We start from the raw sequence: 19,457 nt of genomic DNA on the forward strand, positions 1-19,457 counted from the left end.
AACAGGAAATTTTAGACAGTGTGTATTTAAATCAGTATACATGAATTTGAGGGTCTAATAATATATGTAAAAACATTTTATAAATTAAACATAGAAATTCTATTAGAATGGAAGTAGTGCTACTTGGTATTTGAGTTTTGAACCATGTTTTTGGTACCAGATCACATGTGATCTTGTCACAATTAAGGAAGAATCTTAGTTTTTCTGATAAGATGCTTGGACTTAATTCAGATCTAACAATTGAAAGGTGTGCATGCAACATTTCACTTTTTTTTTTTAGCCTTTATGTCAGTTCATAAGATGACATTAGTATTCAGTTAATACTAATATGCCGAAAAGGAACTGAACATGTTTTCCCAAGCAAATTCTCTATCCTAACTTTTATTTTCTGTGGTTACTATTCCCTTGAAATCAGAAATTATTGACACGAGACGTATAATTATTCTTCTGCCTTTTTACAACGTGCGTTCATTAAGTCCTGCTAACAGTATCTCTGAGATTTGCCTTTTTTCTCTTCATTTCAGTCAGCATCAGATAACCATCATGTACCAGGCTGTTTGCTAGATGTTGTGGTTAGCAGAGAGAGATTAGACTTTTCTTTAAGTGTGATTTATTTCTGGTCTTATTTATACTATTTACAGAGTTATCTGCCCCAGTGCAAAACTGATTTCAATATTTTCAGTGAATGTACAACATTGAAAATAAATGAGTTACATACATTGAGTTACATACTTTGAAAATAAATATGAATCTAATGTTAACGCTGCCCGTCTAGTAATTTTAGAGTAGCGATTAACAGTGTAGGATCTGAGGTCAAGATGCCTGTCTCTTCCTGGCAAGTTGCTCAAACTCATCGTGATTTTGTTGCCTTATCTATAGACAGGCAATAATAATACTAACGGCATCATCAGATTTTTGTGAGAATCAACATGAAACACACTTTGAATAGCACCTGGAACACTGTAATACCACATTCAACAACAGCTATTTTAAACAGTCATTTGACATAAGAACATTAGAAAAATGTCTCCGTAATTTTTTCAAAATAAAAGACATTATAAAATCATGAAGAAAAGGAGTTAAACTGTCTTCTTGTTTAAAATCTGTATTAGACTGAGAACAAGTGCTAAAATTTAGAGAGAGAATATTGATAGAGACTAGGTGTTTGGTGTGGTGTATCTTGGTGTGTTATTTACCACTGCCTGGTTAAAAACCAACCAACCAACCTATTGCCATTGATTCAATTCCAAACCATAGTGGCCCTAGAGAGCAGAGTAGAATTCCCCCTTAGGGTTTCCAAGGAGCAGCTGGTGGATTTGAACTGCTGACCTTTTGGTTAGCAGCTGTAACTCTTAATCACAGCACCACCAGAGCTCTAAGGAAGCCCTCCTACTGCTTGGTAACGAAAAACCGAGCTTGTTGCCGTTGAGTCGATTCTGATTCATAGAGACCCTACAGGACAAAGTAGAACTGCCTCATAGGATTCCCATGGGGCACCTGGTAGATTTGAACTGCCGACCTTTTGGTTAGCAGCTGTAGAGGGGTTTAACAGCCAGGTTGGGAGTGAGGATTTGGGGGAGGGAGTTGTATGCATGGGCTGGTTATGAAAGGCTTCAGAAAACAGTTTACAAGAAAATAGTGGGTAAACTTTTATTTACATCATTGTGCAATATTGTAAAAAATTTATGTCAGTTAAAATGGAGAAACTTATTAGCAGTCAATCAATGGAGATTAAAATGAATCATTTCTTTCGTGGCTGGCAAAACAAAATTTCCATTGATCATTTTTTGAAATGAGTAATTTCTGGTTTAGGATTTTTGACGTCCTGATGGATTTCAAGAAAAATGCTAACTTATGCTGATGTGATTTCCCATTTGTCTTTTAAGTACATAAGCCAAATGCTTTTATTTTGAAGTTTATATATACCCCGAGTAAACTTTAAAATAAAATATACCCCGAGTACCTCAGTGACACAAACTGTAAAGAAGTCTAGAGATACGTAATCCAGGACATGTAGCACCTTCTTGTTGTCAACAGGTTTCCATCTTTCCACTGTGATATTCTCTTGTCCATCTCGTTAAGTTGGAAGCTAGAGCTTCTAAAGGGGACAGAAGTGTGCACCCCTCCCTTTAGCCTTTCCAAAAGACCTACACGTCTCCCTGCATCTTATTGGCTGGTACTTAGTTGAATGGCCTCTCCTAGAAGTAAGAAAGACTGGAAATTATAGCCTTTTGCAGAGAACCATGCCTCCCAAAATGTAATAGAGGTTTGCCAATAAGAAGAGTTGAGTGGATGGTGACAAAAGGAAAGAGCAGACTCTGCCACAGACGTTTGTTAAACTGATTCCAGAGGCCCACTCTCAGGGAATTAGTAGGTCCATGTCCTCTTCCAGTAGTGTTTTATAGGACGAACTTAATTTCCCCTGCAACAGTGTGTGGCAACATGTGCAATGTGTGGCCGAGGAGGGAAGCTCACCTCCTTGGTGAGCCTTGATGTCCAGTTCGTATTAGGGGTCAGTCATGAATGCTTACAGTGCCTGTATAACCTCAGTTTCTCAAGTTCTAGACCCCCAGAGAGAGAGTAGATATTCTCCATTAACCATATTGTTAACATAAATTATCTAGTCTAACTGGTACACTGTGGCCCAAGGCCTCAGGCATACAGAAACACTCATCAGACAGAACACTCCCAGCTTGGTTCCCAGAAGTAGGCCAAGGGCCACTTCTGAAAAAAGGCCTTAGTTGGGAATGTACAGGATTCGCGTGACTCATGCCTGCTGAGGTGTCATTTTCCTACAAATGTTTCCACTTGAACAATAAAAAAACAAACAAAACATATGAAACAATTGTTTTCGTGACACCGGTCATCAGGCAATGAAAAGTGATTCCTGAGAGATGGAAAACAAACGAGGAGAGCCATAAGATTGCCTCAGCTTACTGCCTTGAGAGTTTACAGGCTGCGGCTCAGGGAGAATGACCTCACGTAGAGCCTGGTGGATTCCTTCTGTTGAGGAGACAGAGCTGAGTCTGGGGAGACCAAGGCAGCTAGTCTGTAGAAAAGAATAACAGATGTGATTGCTGCTTAGAGTGAAACGTGGAGGCCAGCAGAGGGGCCCCTTTGAGTATTCCACACAGGAATGATTGATGCATGCATATAGGAAAACTAACACTGTGTAAAGAACTATTTGAGAGAATTAGAAATCACTATACCTGACACTCACACTGGTCTAGATATAATGCCTGTTCCCACCAGCTTGACTGGAAAACTTCAGATTCATAGAACATTAGATATTTAGAGTAAACCCTTTACTGTTGAGTTGATTCTGACTCATAACAACCTTATAGCACAGAGTAGAACTGTCCCATAGGTTTTCCAAGGTTGTAATCTTTTGGAAGCAGACTGTCACATCTTTCTTGTGTGGAGTGGCTGGTGGGTTAGAATCACCAACCTTTCAGTTAGCAAATGAGCACTTAACCACTGTGCCACCAGGGCTCCTAATGGGGAATAATTAGCTGTAGACCAAATGCTGATCGAGTTCCACCTCCCAAACCTTAAAAAACAAGACCTGTAAGGACCAAACTATTCTCTAGTAACCCAACTGTGTCCTAAAACCAAACTCAAAAGTTTTCGTACCAATACAAAAACATCCAGCATCCAACAAGGTAAAATTCATGAATTCTGGCATTCAATTAAAGATTACCTGGCATACAGAAGACATAGGAGAATGTGACCCCTAATGAGGATAAAAATCAGTAAACTGAAATAAACCTAGATCTGACACACATGTTAGAATTAGAGAAAGGTATTAAAAGAGTATAATTGTATTCTATATGTTAAAAAAAGTTAAGTAGCAACATGGAGGATGGAAGACCCAACCTGATTTCTGGAAATGGAAGCTACAACATCTGGTGAAAATTATACTGAATGGGGTTAAAGGTAGAGTAGACATTGCAGGAGGAAAAAGAAAAAATGTACTTGAAAAAACTACCTAAAATAAAACACAGAGAGAGAAAAAAGTGAGGAGTCTCAGTGAGCTGTGGGATAACTTCAAGTGGCCTAATATACATGTAAATGGAAATCCCTAAAGAGAGGAGAGGTGGAGGGTGTGAGGACAAAAATAATATTTGAAGAAATAAACCCATAGATCCCAGAAGCTCAATGAAGCCCAAGCAGAAGAAACATAGAAAACGATATGAAGGCATATCATAATGAAATTGCTCAAAACTGATGATAAAGGGAAAATCTCCAAAGCAACCGGAAACACTCTAGTAGAAAGGAACAATGTGTGTCAACAAAGTTAGGGACAGCAACAGATTTCTTATTGGAAGCAGTGCAGGAGAGAAGACCACAGAGCAAAGTATGTGAAATACTGGAAAGGAATCTTGTCAATCTAGAATTCTATATCCAATAAAATTAGCTTTCAAAAATCAAGGTGAAATAAAACTTGTTCCCGTGTAGAAAAGATAACAGAAGTTATCACCAGCAGGCCTACGCTCTAAGAAATGTTAAAGGAAGTCAAGTCCTTCAGGAAGAAGGAAAATGCTAACACCTAGAAATATAGATCTGTATAAAAAAAATACCCCAGCAACAGTAAGTACATGGGTTAATATATGATGTTTACTTATTTCAGTCTCATTAAAAGCTAATTGACTATATAAGTAAAATACAAAATGACAATATAGTGTGGATCTTATAACCGATGTAAAAGTAAAATACAGTACGGATAAATCTTGAAAACATTATGCTAGATGAAAGAAGACCGTCGTAAAAGACCACATGTTGTTTGATCCTATTTATGTGAAATGTCCAAAATTGACACATGTATTGAGACAGAGGAGCCCTGGTGACGCAGTGGTTAAGAGCTCGGCTGCTAACCAAAAGGTCAGCATTTAGAATCCACCAGCTGCTCCTTGGAAACCATATGGGGCAGTTCTCTTATGTCCTATATATTAAATGTGAGTTGGAATCAACCCAACAGCAATTACTTTTTTTTTTTTTTTTGGGTTACAGAAGATTTGAACTATAATTGCTATTTATAGGACAAACCACCTAACAATGGTAGAATACACATTTTTTTTAAGTGCACATATAGTGTGTACAAAGATAGACCATATTCTGGTCCATAAAACAAGTCTCAATAAGTTTAAATGACTTAAGTCACACAATGCACTCTGACCCCAGTGGAGATAAATTGGAAGTTAATAGCAGAAAGATATTTGGAAGACTTCAAATATTTGGAAACTAAATCAGACACTTTTACATAAGTCATGGGTCAAAAAGTAAACTAAAGATGACATTAGAAAGTATTTTGACCTGAGTGAAAATGAAAATACAACATATCAGAATTTGTAGAGTGCTGGTACTGTCATTGAAGTGGAAGGATGGGTTGCTTCAAGAGGGAGTTAAGTGGGAGCTGTAATCTAAGATCAGGCCAGAGGAATACTGGTCCAAGTCTCATTAGAGACTTGACTACAGCATTCTCAGTAGTGACAAGAACAGAAACTGGTTTATAGTGAAGACTCAGTGGGTGGCTGAACATGTCTTTATCTTAAATTGAGCAGTTGTGTACATTCCTCTGTGAAATGTTCGTGCCCTTTGCCCATTTGTCTCATTAAATTTTCATGTTTTCTTACCAGTTTGAGATTTATATGTGTATATGTATATACTTTTTAATATATGCATGTACACATATACATATGTACATACATATATATAAAAGACTAATCCTATGTCCTATTTTCTTAATGCATTTGACTGATCCAGTTTAATGGGTATTTCAAACAGGATTCCAGAATTAGAATGGGAAATAAAATGAACATCCATCTCCAAAGTCCATTCCTGCTCTAATATACTAAATCCGAGATAACCAAAGAAGATGCAAAGAGTTAATTTTATTCATCCCTGGAAGGAAGCCAGATTAGCTCAAAGCTAAACCAGTTGTCATTGAGCCTTTCTGACTCAAAGCAACCCTGTAGGACAGATTAGAACTGCCCCATAGGGTTTCCAAGAAGCAGGTGGTAGATTTGAACTGCTAACCTTTTGATTAACAGCCTGAGTTCTTAACCACTGCACCACCAGGGCTCCAGATTAGGTGAAAAAACAAAACAAAAAAAACAAACCCATTGCCGTCAAGTCGATTCTGACTCATAGTGACCCTGTAGGACAGAGTAGAACCACCCCGTAGAGTTCCCAAGGAGCACCTGGTGGATTCGAACTGCTGGCCTTTTGGTTAGCAGCTGTAGCACTTAACCCACTATGCCACCAGGGTTTCCAGATTAGGTCAAGTAGTATTTAATTACAATTGAAGATGAGTAGAAGAGGCATTAAATTTTTTTTATCTTGTTTTAGGTTTACAATAAAGCTAGTTTAAACAAAATATTTGTGCCCCTCAGTTGAAATAGCTTGGTCATAATGTGTTAAAGAACCAGGGTATTTTTATGTGATTTCATACTGCATACTTTGTTTTTTTGTACTAAAAAAAAATTTTTTTAATACTACTTTTTAATGGAAAAGACACCATTACAAGGGGCATTAAGAATCTAGGATGTCACTTACTAATTAACAGAACAGAAGTGGTTACTGGTCTGACAGAGACTGGAGGGGCCCCTGAGAATATGGCCTCCAGACATGCTTCTAGTTCAGAACTAAAGCCACTCCCAAAGACCACCTTTCAGCCAAGAATTAGACAGCCTATAAAACAAGTAACAAATGTGAGGAACGTGCTTCTTAGTTCAATCAAGTATAGGAAATCTAATGGGCAACACCTGTCTAAAAGCAAAGGCAGTAAGGCCAGAAGGACAGGAGACTTGGACTGATGGACTCCGGGAACCTGAGGTGGAAAGGGAAAGGGGGAGAGTGCTGACACATTGTGGGGATTGCACCAATGTCACAAAACAATTTCTGTATAAATATTTGAATGGAAATCAATCTGCACTGTAAATTTTCACCTGAAACACAATAAAATCAAGCAAACAAGAATAAAAGTGGCTTAAGTACTAATTAGATACATGAATTTCATATTAATTAAAATAGTTATTTAATATGTTAAATTCCATATTTTCAGAGAAGTTACCTCATATTTTAAATATAGATTCGATTTCTTTTCCTTTAAACTTGTCATGCTACCAAGAGTATTTCTATGTATCAGTAAATATCCTCTTATGAATTTAAATAAATATATATTATTCTACTGTAGATAAAAGAAAATTTAACTTTTCTCTTTCTTCTGGGTGTTTAGGTGCTCTACAGCTTTTCATTTTTATAAATAATAAATCATCTTTTAAGGGAGATTTTTAAAAGGATCTTTTTTAAAATTTTTAAAAGTTGCAATAGGAATATATATATATTTAAATACATATCCTTCAAATCTAGCCTTTTCTAGACTTACCTATTGGGCTCTCGTAGTACCTGTGCATTACTCTCTAAATATACCTAAGCCAAAAAAACCAAACCTATTGCCATTGAGTTGATTCCGACTTACAATGACCCTGTAGGACAGAGCAGAACTGCCTGATAGGGTTTCCAGGGTGTGATTTTTAGGGAAGTAGACAGCCACATCTTTTCCCGCGGAGCTGCTGGTGTATTCGAAGTACCACCTTTTCAGTGAGCAGCCAAGCACTTTAACCACTGTGCTACCAGGACTATCTTTTTAAACATACTATCCATTGCCTTCGGGTCGATTCCAATGCATATTGACCCTATAGAACAGAGTAGAACTGTTTCATAGGGTTTCCAGGGAGTGGCTGGTGGATTCGAAGTGCCAAACTTTTGGTAAGCAGCCAAGCTCTTAAACCCTGTGCCAAAAACCTGTTGCCGCTGAGTCAATTACGACTCATAGCAACCCTAAAGGACAGAGTAAAACTGTCCCATAGGGTTTCTGAGGAGCGCCTGGTGGATCTGAACTGCCCACCTTTTGGTTAGCAGCAATAGCTCTTAACCACTATACCACCAGGGTTTCCAACTGGGGCATTTATGAACATACTGGGCTCTTTATTTTTACTGTTCCTTGTCTTTCTTTAGTGGTCCGTACCTTCTTTCCTTGCAGGAATCCTGTCTTTCATATTTTAGAAGATGTCTGTGTTGTGCCATAAAATCCAAAATTTTGACCTGAACATTTTAAGGTTGAGTAACAAGTAATTCATTTGTTTTCATGTCAGAACATGTTGCTGACGTTATAGTACAAGGTTCAGTTCAAAATATTTATTTCATTGCTGCTTCAGCAAGTGAATCACCTGATTGAACTTTCAGATGAAAGTGAGCAAAACATTGACCTTCCATTTTGGAGTAGTTAATTATTATATGGCTTAAAATCTTTTTAACTGCTGACAAATACTGAATGGTGTTCCTTTTCCCCTCGAAAACAGAATGTACACTAAGGAGAAACAGAATTCTGTTTGTTCTGCTAACATTTACAGAATATTAATTTTTTTTTTTCTCTCCAGTGGTGGGAATTTGTTGCTGTTCTTTTAGCCTGTTTAGAAATTTTCTCATTAACGTTTTTTTTTTTTTTTTTGCGTATTTTCTCTGATAAAGTATTATGCTTGGTTTTGAGGGCAGAAAGATGCATAAGGTATATCCTTACTTTTAAGGGTTTTCCTGGCCAGTTTGATGGGAGAGGGCATGTATGTTAATAGTTCCTAAATACCATATGCTGTGTCAAATGAATGACAGTGGTAGTGAGTTCTCTAGAAGAGCATGAATGCAGTCTAACGTAGAAGGATGGAAAGTTCTTCCTATATTTCAGAGGAAATGGTTCTCAGTTAGATCTTAAAGAAAAGTTGGTATTTAGACTAACATAAAACTGCTGGATCCTAGCCATGAGCAAAGGCATGGAAGTAGCATTGCACATAGATTCCAAAAACGACAAATAGGCTGGAGCAAAGGTGTTCGGAGGGGTAGATGGGTCTCAGACTGAACGGCAAAGTAATGATTTTTATTAATATGTATAATAGGAGCCACGTATGTGTGCCTATACACATTTACATATGTATGGAGCCAGACTTGAGGTAAATAGTTCTGTTAGAAGACTACTGTTATTTTATGATCCAGGCTTATTGCAATAAGAATCTGAATAGGTTGGAGAAATAAGGAATACAGAGGACAGGCTAGCCATGAGTGACACTGACTGGCATGTATAGGCTTAAGAACAAAGAAGTAGTAGTTATTGTTTTTTTTTGTGCTGTCCAGTTGATTTGACTCATAGCGACCCACTATGACAGAGTAGAACTGCCCTATAGGGTTTCCTAGACTGAAATCTTTACAGGAACAGATCACCAGATCTTTTCTCCTACAAAACTGCTGATGGATTTGAACATTTGACCTTCCAGTTAGCAGCCAAGATCTTAACCCTTGTGCCAACAGGGCTTCTTAGATGACCATAGCATGAAGCCCAGTTAATTGGAGAAGTGGTGGTATTATTGACAGAAATTAAGAAGAGTTAAAAGTTTTGGGGAAAAAGGCAATACATTGTTTTTTGATGTGAAGAAATTGAGATCATGATGGAACATGCAAGTGAGATATTTGGCATCCAGTTGAAAGTGGATGATGGTGGATTTAGGCAGAGATCTCGGAGTTTGGAATATAGATATAAAGCTCGTTTGCAGGAAAGTAATCATTAATGCAGAGGGAGAAGAGTAGAGGGGCATACGGTAGCGGTCCAAGAATTGATTCGGCAGGTAGCTCCCCTCATTGTGATCAAGAAGGAAACTGGAAGTCATCAAAGGAAAGGTAGTGATAGGAAGAGCTGCCTTAGTACCACGGTATAAAAGAAACCAAAGTAGAGGAGTGTCTGGATTGAAAGGTGAATCAGCAGCATTGAATACTGCATAAAAATCATGGGAGTCGAGAATGAAACTAAGGCTTATATAGCATAAGCAGACTGCCACACCTTTCTCCCGCAAAGCTGCTGGTGGGTAAGAACTGCTGACCTTTCCATTCGCAGCTGAATGCTTTAACCGTTGTACCACCTGGGCTCCTAATAATAACACAAATGGTTTTAAATGTTGTATTTTCTTGATTTTAAATAGTCCAATTCCCCTGCTCACCATATACTTCTTGCCCCACTCTTATCCTTAAAAGATAATCTTTCATTTTAATAAATCCAAAAGAATAAATCTTTTGATAATGTTTATTCTTATTACTAATATGAATCATTTGCTAGTGCAGATATGTTTCCTCTTAGCTGTTAACCATATGGATTTAGGCCAACTAGTCAATCTTGGATTTATTATGATCTTTGTGAACCTGAAAATCATGCTACTTGCTCTATTTATTTAATTAAGAAGAAAAATCTAAACTCAGCCCATGTTCTGTTTCCTTCTTTCCCCTCAAGTCATATTTTCCAGCTTTCCTATTTGCTGGCCGGAATTGCTTTGTTTTTAGCATGCTGGTGTGAATTTACTCAATCTTAAACTAAGATGACCCTTGGCCTTGTAAACACAGCTCTGTTGTAAACCAGTGGATCTTGTACACAAAAGCCAATAGCTTAAGGGTAAATCATAACAGTACTTAAAAAGTCTCTCTAAGGCCCATTTTACTTTGGGCCAAGTAATTGCTGTAAAGCAAGTTTTGAGGTACAATGACGAATGTTTACTGAATGAAAAAAAAATGTGTAAATTCTAGAATACAAATTTTCCTAATTACCCAGCAAAGTGGTGACTTTTTCTTGGTAATATAATAATCCAAATCAATTCTCTCCCTTTATAATTTTGTCTTAGGTTTCTTTATGTAGATTTATACGTATACTTTGGTATAGACATTCTGTCCTATTTTAATACGAATTTTTGTAGTTTTGCCTTTTTCTAATACTGATTTTAATTTAAATATATAAACCATGAATGCTTTGCAAACTTTATATTAAATAATAAACAGTTTATAATCGAAGTAGTGAAATGCTTAAATAAAAATAGCTGTAATATAAGTTCTCATCTTTTTAATATTTTTGATACCACTTTATTAAGTGTTTGCATGTGATACTTGAAAAACTTGCTGAAATGAACATTTTTAAACAGTAACATGAATTATTAATGTTTTATCATTCAAATGGTTAAAAGAATAAAAGGAGATAATTAATGGCTAGTGTTAATTTTTCTTCTTAATAAAAGTGTAGAATCAATTTGGTACCATTTACAATCTTAAGTTAAAGCCATCTTTTAAGTCGATGCCCAGTAGGAACAGCATTTGAACAGTTCTGCAAACAGTAGAATCTTCTCCACGTCTAAGTCAGAATAAGTTACCACCTTTAGCATGCTGTGCTATTTATGAGTCGGAATCAATTCGAGGGCAATGGGCTGGGAGCCCAGGTGGCACAGCGGCTAAGCAGTTGGCTGCCAACTGGCAGGTCAGTGATTTAAACCTACCAGTCTCTCCACGGGAGAAAGATGTGGCGGTCTGCTCCTATAAAGATGACAGCCTTGGAAACCCTGGGGGCAGTTCTGCCTTGTCCTATCTAGGGTCACTATGAGTCAGAATTGACTGGATAGCAATGATGTTAAGAATTGTGAGGCTAATACCAGATGTGCAAGTCGTGGTTCCTGTATTTGACTTCTCAATCTGCTGTGAAAGACAGTAAAAAGACAATTGTTTCAGTTAGAGTACAGCTAGGTGCCTGCTGTGTGGTGCGTCTTCTATAAGTGGGCGAGGGTCAAATACTGGGCCTCACGAAGCCAGCAAGAGCGTCATGTAGCAGATATTAGCTGGTTGAATAGGAGCGACATGATCGATGTGATGTTTTCAGTTGCGGAAACTATTTTATTTGTGTTAACTGTTCAGTAGGAATGAATCAAATCATTCAGGCAATATGACTAGCCTTCTGAAAGGGTTCATTCATTCCCAGTTGATGAGTTTTTTGATGTTTTATAAATTCATCATTTTTTGATTGACCTGTCTTCCTTGAGAAGGAGCTGTAATGAGAATTCATCTAAACATGTTGGTACCAAAGGTCTATGAGTTACATACAGTTTATGTGTTATAAAATAATACCTGCATTGCTATATGTATAGATGTAGTGGGTTTTTAAAATCTGCACTTGAATTTCATGATCTTTTACACTGTCACATTAATTCTTGAAGAGCATATTGCATTTTCAGGCAGTCTGCCTTTGAAATTGCAGGGCTTAGGGGCAAAGATAGGTTCAGGGACCCGTGACTCAGCAAATGATTTGGTTTCATCTGAGATGCATCTCTATTTTTAGCATGTTCTTATTTAGAATTACCTTTTCACCTTGTTGTCTTCCATTTTTTTTCTATCTTACTGTACTTTGTGAAATGATCCCTGTGGTATGTATTCAGAATGGATAGTACAAGAACATGAATGTCTATTGGCTGACTGGAGTCTTATATAAACTTCTGCCACATACTCACTGCTAACGTGCAGTAACTACTTACTGTGTGCATCATTTTAGATGGTTTTATGCGTTATCTGATTTAACCATCCTAACAATTATTCTGAGTAGGTAATATTACTAATCACCATTTTATAGTGAAGAAGTAGAGGGATTGAGAAGTTAAACCATCTGCAAACGTAGTAGAGTTCAGATCTAAGTCCACATTTAACCTCATATGCTATGCATCCTGTTTAGTGAATATGTGAAAGTTGAAAGATTTAAGACAATCAGAGGCTTCTTCCTTCAGTAGGTAGTTGTTGACAACAGTGAGCTAGCCACTGTGGATAGAGAGCAAGTTGGCCTTCATATAGTGCTAGTAAGATGGAAAAAAAAAAAAGGGAGATAAGTTACTTAGGGAGGTGGTCCAACCTAAGGGTAGAGAAACCTGTGCCCAGAAAAAGAATGGAAGGGTATTAAAAACAAAAAAAAAACAAAGGAAACGTGAGAGCCCTTGACCAGGACTGATATTACAAGGTTTTTAGACCTTGAAATGCAAAGCAAAGCTGCATTCTGTCTACTTCTGCTCCGCACCCAGCAGAAAGGTGGCCATTCCAGTTCTGAGCCTATTCAAGAACGAAAGGCACCTTTTGTAAATTCCTAAGACACTTAGTTAAAATCATCCTGCAGTATGACTAATGATAGACATAAAGAAGTGTAGGAGGGATGGTTAGCTGAGATTGGGTCTTGTAAGCAACAGACTGTTAAGTAAGTACTGGAAAATTCGGTTCTTCTTTGATCAATGTTAAATTGTTGCCTGGATGAAGCAACAAATATTGATCAAAGGGATTAATCAGTAGGTACTTCTATTTTCCTGTTAGTTCAGAATTTTTATTGAGGAAAAAATGATAGCAAATATGTTCTATTGAAATCAAGGCATTTGTACCCAAGTTTTATGATAAAAAGGAGCCCTGGTGATGCAGTGGTTAAGCGTTTGGCTGCTACATGGAAGTCCGGTGGTTCAAATCCACCAGCCACTCCATAGGAGAAAGACATGGCAGTTTGCTTCCATAAAGATAGCCTTGGAAACCCTTTGGGGTGATTCTACTCTGTTTCTATAGGGGTGCTATGAGTTGGAATCTACTCGATGGCAATAGTTTTTTCTTTTAATGATAAAATGAGAAAGCAGAAACCAGCTACTGTTGAGTCGACTATGACTCATTGTGACTCCTTGTGTGTTACAGTAGAACTGTGCTCCATGGGGTTTTCAGTAGCAGGTTTTTTGGAAGTAGAGTGCCAGGCCTTCTCCCGAAGCACCACTGGGTACACTTGAACTGTCCACCTTTTAGTTAGCAGCTGACTATGTTAACTATTTGCACCCCCTGAGGATGCCAAAAAGAGAAAAACTTTTTTTTTTTTTTACGTGATGTTGAGGGCAAGGAGGAGGCAACTGATAGATGACTCAGGGTAAGCCATCCAAGACAACATTTAAGCGCAATTAAAATAAGACAAAACTTAATGCATCAACTTAAGCTTTTAGATGTAGGTCTAAAATTTCAGTATATAGGTATCATTTTAATGGCTCAGAATTATAGTAGATAATAGCCAGTATTGATTTGGAAACAATTTGTTTATAATTTAAAATGTAAAGAGTAAAGGAAGCTAAATAAATGGTGCATTATGTTTGAATAATCAATATTGTGATATAAAAAAAAAAAAAACATATTTTAGGAAGAGGACATGTTGGTCAAGTTACTTCCTGCAATTGGAATTTAAGCTCTCAAATAAAACAGAAGTTCCCAGTATTTTGGGGCTAAGATTTAGGGTTTTTATTTGTGGAGAGGGCCTGTGATTATAGTAAATATGGGCTCCCCTCCATGCTCTCTGCGGTAATATGGAAAAACTCTCCTCAAATGGAGAATTATAGTTTGTATGTTGCAGCATACCAACTGCTTCCTAGAATATTGTTTACAAAGCAGTAACAACATATAACTGATTTGATCTCACATACCCTTGGCTCTGGGTGATATTCTATCATTGCTAATACTAAATAAAATTAGTGCAGTTAAATTTTCTAAAATTCTGGCTTTCTTTCTGAAGAATCACGAGTATGTCTTTATTTTGTTACTAAAAACGATTGGGGAAGCCAAAGGCCAAATTCATTGGATGAGAGAAAATCTCCCTCTCTAAGTAATGTACTCTACATCAGAAGGGGTTAACAGGCCTGTTAAGGTGCTCAATTTATCCACAGAGTAGACCCTGTGACCCTGTTAGGACCTGACTTTGGTCATTTCTTAGGAAGAGTGCAATTTAGAACTATCCTTTATTATTCTGCCAGCTGCTTAGATATTGATGATATTGACTTTTAGTTTTAAAAAGTCTTGCTTTGGAAAATTGTTTTTAACAGCTCTCAACCACTCATGTCCTGTATTTTTATTTTATATCACTTTTCATTTGGGATATTATTAAGTCAAATCCTTGGTAACCATTCTCTGCAATCCAATTTATTTTTTACCCAAGATCCATTGAATTCAACTCCATGCCTTTTTGCAAAAGGTTAACCCAATATTTCATGTTATGTTATACTTTCTACTTAGGCTATGTGAAGGAAAAGTTACTGTGATAAGCATCCAGTAAATTGCATTCAGAATGTTTATTCTCAAAAGTTACATTACTATGCCGACATAGATAAACATAATCATTTGTCACAATATGAATTGTGGAAGTGAAAACTAAAATAAAATGCAGTTTTCTTTCTTGCATGTTACCCAGTGTGTTTGCTTTAAATGTTGGCAGAATAACTACCTTTTAAAAATGCCACCTTTTTATTTATCAGTTTTAATTAATATATGAGATTGGTAATAGTTCAAGGTTAAATATTTAAATATTTTCAAATTTTTTTCTATAAAAATGAGATTACCTGGATTTTCTAATATTGGTTCTTGTTATTGGGTTGCTTTGGCATTATTTCATCATAAGGAGGAAACCATTTAAAAGTTATAGCTTCATATTGTATTTGTTGTCCAGTGGATACAAAAATCCAACTTGGCATATTACAGGAATATCATGACTGCCTCATATAGAAATTACAAAAAAGAATCTTATATCATTTATGTTGGGCTAATAAAGCAAGTCCCAGTAATGTTTATTAGAGTGAATACAGTATATTGCTAAATCTACTGGATGTCAAATAGTGATTATTTTTTGGCAACAGTTTTAGTGAGATATAACTCACATTCCATACAATTTAGCCATACAAACTGTAGACTTCAATGGATTTTAGTGTATTTACAGAGCTGGGCAACCATCACCACAATTACATTTACAATTACATTTAGAACATTTTCATCACCCCAAAAAGAAACCACATACCCCTTAATAGTCTTAGTAGTGGCTCTTCATTTTATCCAAACCCCCCAATCCTAGGCAACCACTAATCTGTTTTCTGTAGCTGTAGATTTGTCTGTTCTGGACGTTTCATACAAATGGAAGACTTCAATATATGATCTTTTGTGGCGGGCTTCTTTCCCTTAGAGTGATGTTATCAAGATTCATCTATGTTGTAGAACATATCAGTACTTCATTCCTTTTTATTTATCCTTTCGTTGGTTGATGGATATTTGGGTTGTTTCTGCTTTTGGGTATTATGAATAATGCTTCTGTGCACACTCATGTCCATGTTTTTGCATGGACAAACGTTTTAATGCCTATTGAGTATATTCCTAGGAGTGGAATTGCTGCATCATATGGTAGCTATGGAAACCCTGGTGGTATAGTGGTTAAGAGGTCAGCAGTTCACATCCACCAGGCACTCCTTGGAAACTCTGTGAGGGCAGTTCTACTCTGTCCTATAGGGTCGCTATGAGTCGGACTTGACTCGATGGCAATGGGTTTTGTTCCTGTTGGGTTTATGGTAACTATAAGGAGCCCTGGTGGTTTAGCGGTCAAAGCGCTTGGCTGATAACCACAGTGGTTATAAAGGTTTTCCCTTCTATGTTGTACATCACATTTCATTATAAAATTCTTCTTCGGATGAATTTGAAAATAGCTGAACACTCAGAAAAACACTTCAGATTACTGAACCACCTTGAACTTACTTGCTTGTTCAGAACGTTGAGATAATAGTTGCTATTTGTAAGTAAAGTTAGAAGATGCATGTGAAGGCACTTCGTAAACCCTAAAACTTAAAATGGGAGGTATTGTTATTACCAGTTTAAATCAAATGCAGAGTGAAGTTTCTCTTTTCTGATTTTATTCTTATCTAAGAACATTGAGTGTAAAATTTATCAAAGAGAACCATTTACTGTAGTTTGTATGATTTTTAAATCCTTCCTGTAGTCATTAATATTCTAGCTAATTTTATAAGTAGGTTTATTAATTTTAAAAAATTACTAGCAAACAGTTACTTTAGGTAAGTTTACTTTATTGTAGAATTGCTATAGTAGAAGAGGAAAAACAGTATATTTCTAATAATATAATAATTTATTTCATCTATTCATTACTTTGGTCGTTTTAATAGTTCTTTGTGAATCTCAGTGAAGACTCATTTTCAGAGGAACATGACTCTTTAATTTTCACAGGATCATAGAATCCAGATTTAGAAGGCGATCATGGAGTTTGTCAAACCTAGTAGGAATTTCATTCTCTAGATCTTTGCAGGTTCTTATTCAACCCTGCATGAACAAGTCGTAGAGAATTACTGTCGCACATAGCCTCTGATTTCTTTTTGAGTCCAATTTAATTGTTAATGTTTTATAGTTTAGAAAGCATTTTGTATCACTCACTTCATTTATTCTTCACTATATAGTCTCCCGATACTCGTGTTTACCATTTTGCATGTGGGGAAGCCGAACCCTGTGCCGTCGAGTCAATTCCGACTCATAGCGACCCTATGGGGCAGAGTAGAACTGCCCCAAAGAGTTTCCAAGGAGCTCCTGGCGGATTCGAACTGCCGACCCTGTGGTTAGCAGCCGTAGCACTTAACTATTACACCACCAGGGTTTCCAAGTTATAGGACAAGTAGCAGTTAAAATTCGATGTACAATTTTTGAACCATTTATTTTAAGGCATGAGCATCTGCCACATACTAGGTGCTACATATCCGAGACTCAGAGATTTAAACAGTTATCCCTCAGCTCAAGATATTTTTAGGAGGGAAGAAAGATTCATAAAGTGGCAGTTGCTGTTTAGTTTGGTATGTCTGAGTAGAGATAAGTTTGGGTGGTCTAGAACAGAAAAGACTAATCTGGATTAGACAGGGAAGCCTTCCTGTCCGATCTAAAATGAATGAATGCAGTAAAGTCGGCTAGTGTGAGTTCTAACAAAATCTCAGCTGCCACTCATTTATTTGTATCTAAATCCAAATTTTAAAAAATCCAGATTAACCTTCTTTAATTTCTACAGGCCTCTTCTATGTGAAAGCTCTTCAATTACTGAGAACTTTTCTGTGTTTCTTCTAAATCTCCTTTCCCTGGGTTTTTCTTCAGCTGTGACACATGCTTCTTTTCAACATGTGAAGGTTGTTAAAAAATATTTGGAAAAGAATGTTCATTGAATTAAATTGAAGCATTTATAATTTTGATTCCTCTACTCTGGTCAAATTACAGTTGTTGTTATTTTGGTTCACGTTTATTTGTATGCTTGTGTTCCTCAGAGAATTAATTTTTGCTATGAACTGATTCTGACAAATGTGGAAAACATAATAGGAATTATTTCACTCATATTTTGTCTTGTATAACTCATTAATGTATTCTAAGGTAACTATTAGAAGAGTCTTGCCATAATTTGGACTTCGAGCTTTTCATAAGTCATACCCTATATTGAGCTATTTTTTATTTAAAATTTTTAGGAGTAAAAATAACTTGGTCCTTCTTACCTTTTACATATGAATTCTTTTTGCATTTCTGCATACTGGACTTATTATTTTTAACCAAGTACAGATTTTCACACTTGTCTTAGCAAACACCATTTTGCTAATTTTAGGTTATTATTCTAATTCGTTTTCATCACATGCAGTCTTTTTTTTTTTTTTCCCCTGTAATGTAGCATAAAAGTTGCCCTCTCAGCTCAGCCTGTCTTTGTGGGAGGGATCTTAAAATGTAAATAAAATGTTGACTTTAAGAGAAATGCTAATATATTTACATAAGCATTTTTTTATACTGTCTTCAGAGCATCCTGGCTTTAAATCCTCGAACACAGACTCATGCAACTCTGCGTTCTACTGCCGCCAAAAAATTAGACAAGAAGCATTGGAAAAGAAACCCTGATAAGAACTGCTTTGTAAGTACCACTGAGATGTGATTTCCTGCTGAAAATTATCGTTTCTCACATTGTAAGACAAAATTTTACATATACGTAGAAATACAATTAAATATGAACTACAGCTGTGATTTTTAAAATACTTTATATTTGAATAATCTCAAAAGTGTGTTTAACTTTACTGTTTTAAAAAATACATTCTGAAACACTTAAACATCATTTAAGTTCAGTATAGTGACGGTTTTTTCCTTAAAATCTGTGAAATTTCCCTTACAGTTTTTTTATATAATAACACAGTGATACGGAGGAGTTCCAACATTTCTTGTATACTCCAACTGAAAAAGGGTATAAAAACCTAAAAAACCAAACCCATTGCCATTGAGTAGATTCCGACTCATAGCGACCCTACAGGACGGAGTACAAGTGCCCCGTAGGGTTTCCAAGGCTGTAAATCTTTACAGAAACAGGTTGCCACATATTTCTCCGGAGGAGTGGCTGGTGGGTTCGATCTGTCGACCTTTTGGTTAGCACCCATGTGCTTAACCACTGCGCCACCAGGGCTCCTCAAAGAAGGGTATACTAGTATTTAAACCATTTGAAAAACTATGTTTTTGAGGGAACAGATGCATTTTCAGATATCAATCTCGAATATTTCCAGGTGAGACTCAGGAGCAAAAGAGTGTTTCTCTGAGATTACAGATTCCAAGAACCTTATTAAACTGGGCCCATGAGGTGATTACAGAGCTAGGATTGTGAGGCCGTAAGTGGTTAAAAGTACAACCTTGAAGGCAATATTAAAATGCCATTTAGGGGTACATAAACCTTTAATTTTGGAAAGCAATTTTTTTCATGTATTTTACCTGATTTTCCCAAACACACC

At 36.6% G+C, this 19,457-nt stretch overlaps 1 protein-coding gene across 1 annotated transcript in view; it reads left to right on the forward strand.

Moving 5' to 3' along the window:
• The window catches only part of DPYD (dihydropyrimidine dehydrogenase), a 972,677-nt gene that overhangs the window by 30,062 nt on the left and 923,158 nt on the right, over positions 1 to 19,457 (forward strand). Inside the window, exon 2 of the mRNA XM_010598084.3 lies at positions 18,488 to 18,598. Coding sequence (XP_010596386.1) covers positions 18,488 to 18,598 — 111 coding nt within the window. The remainder of the gene's footprint in view (positions 1 to 18,487; positions 18,599 to 19,457) is intronic.

The sequence above is a fragment of the Loxodonta africana genome, chromosome 3, assembly GCF_030014295.1.
Source record: "Loxodonta africana isolate mLoxAfr1 chromosome 3, mLoxAfr1.hap2, whole genome shotgun sequence".
Lineage (NCBI taxonomy): Eukaryota > Metazoa > Chordata > Mammalia > Proboscidea > Elephantidae > Loxodonta > Loxodonta africana.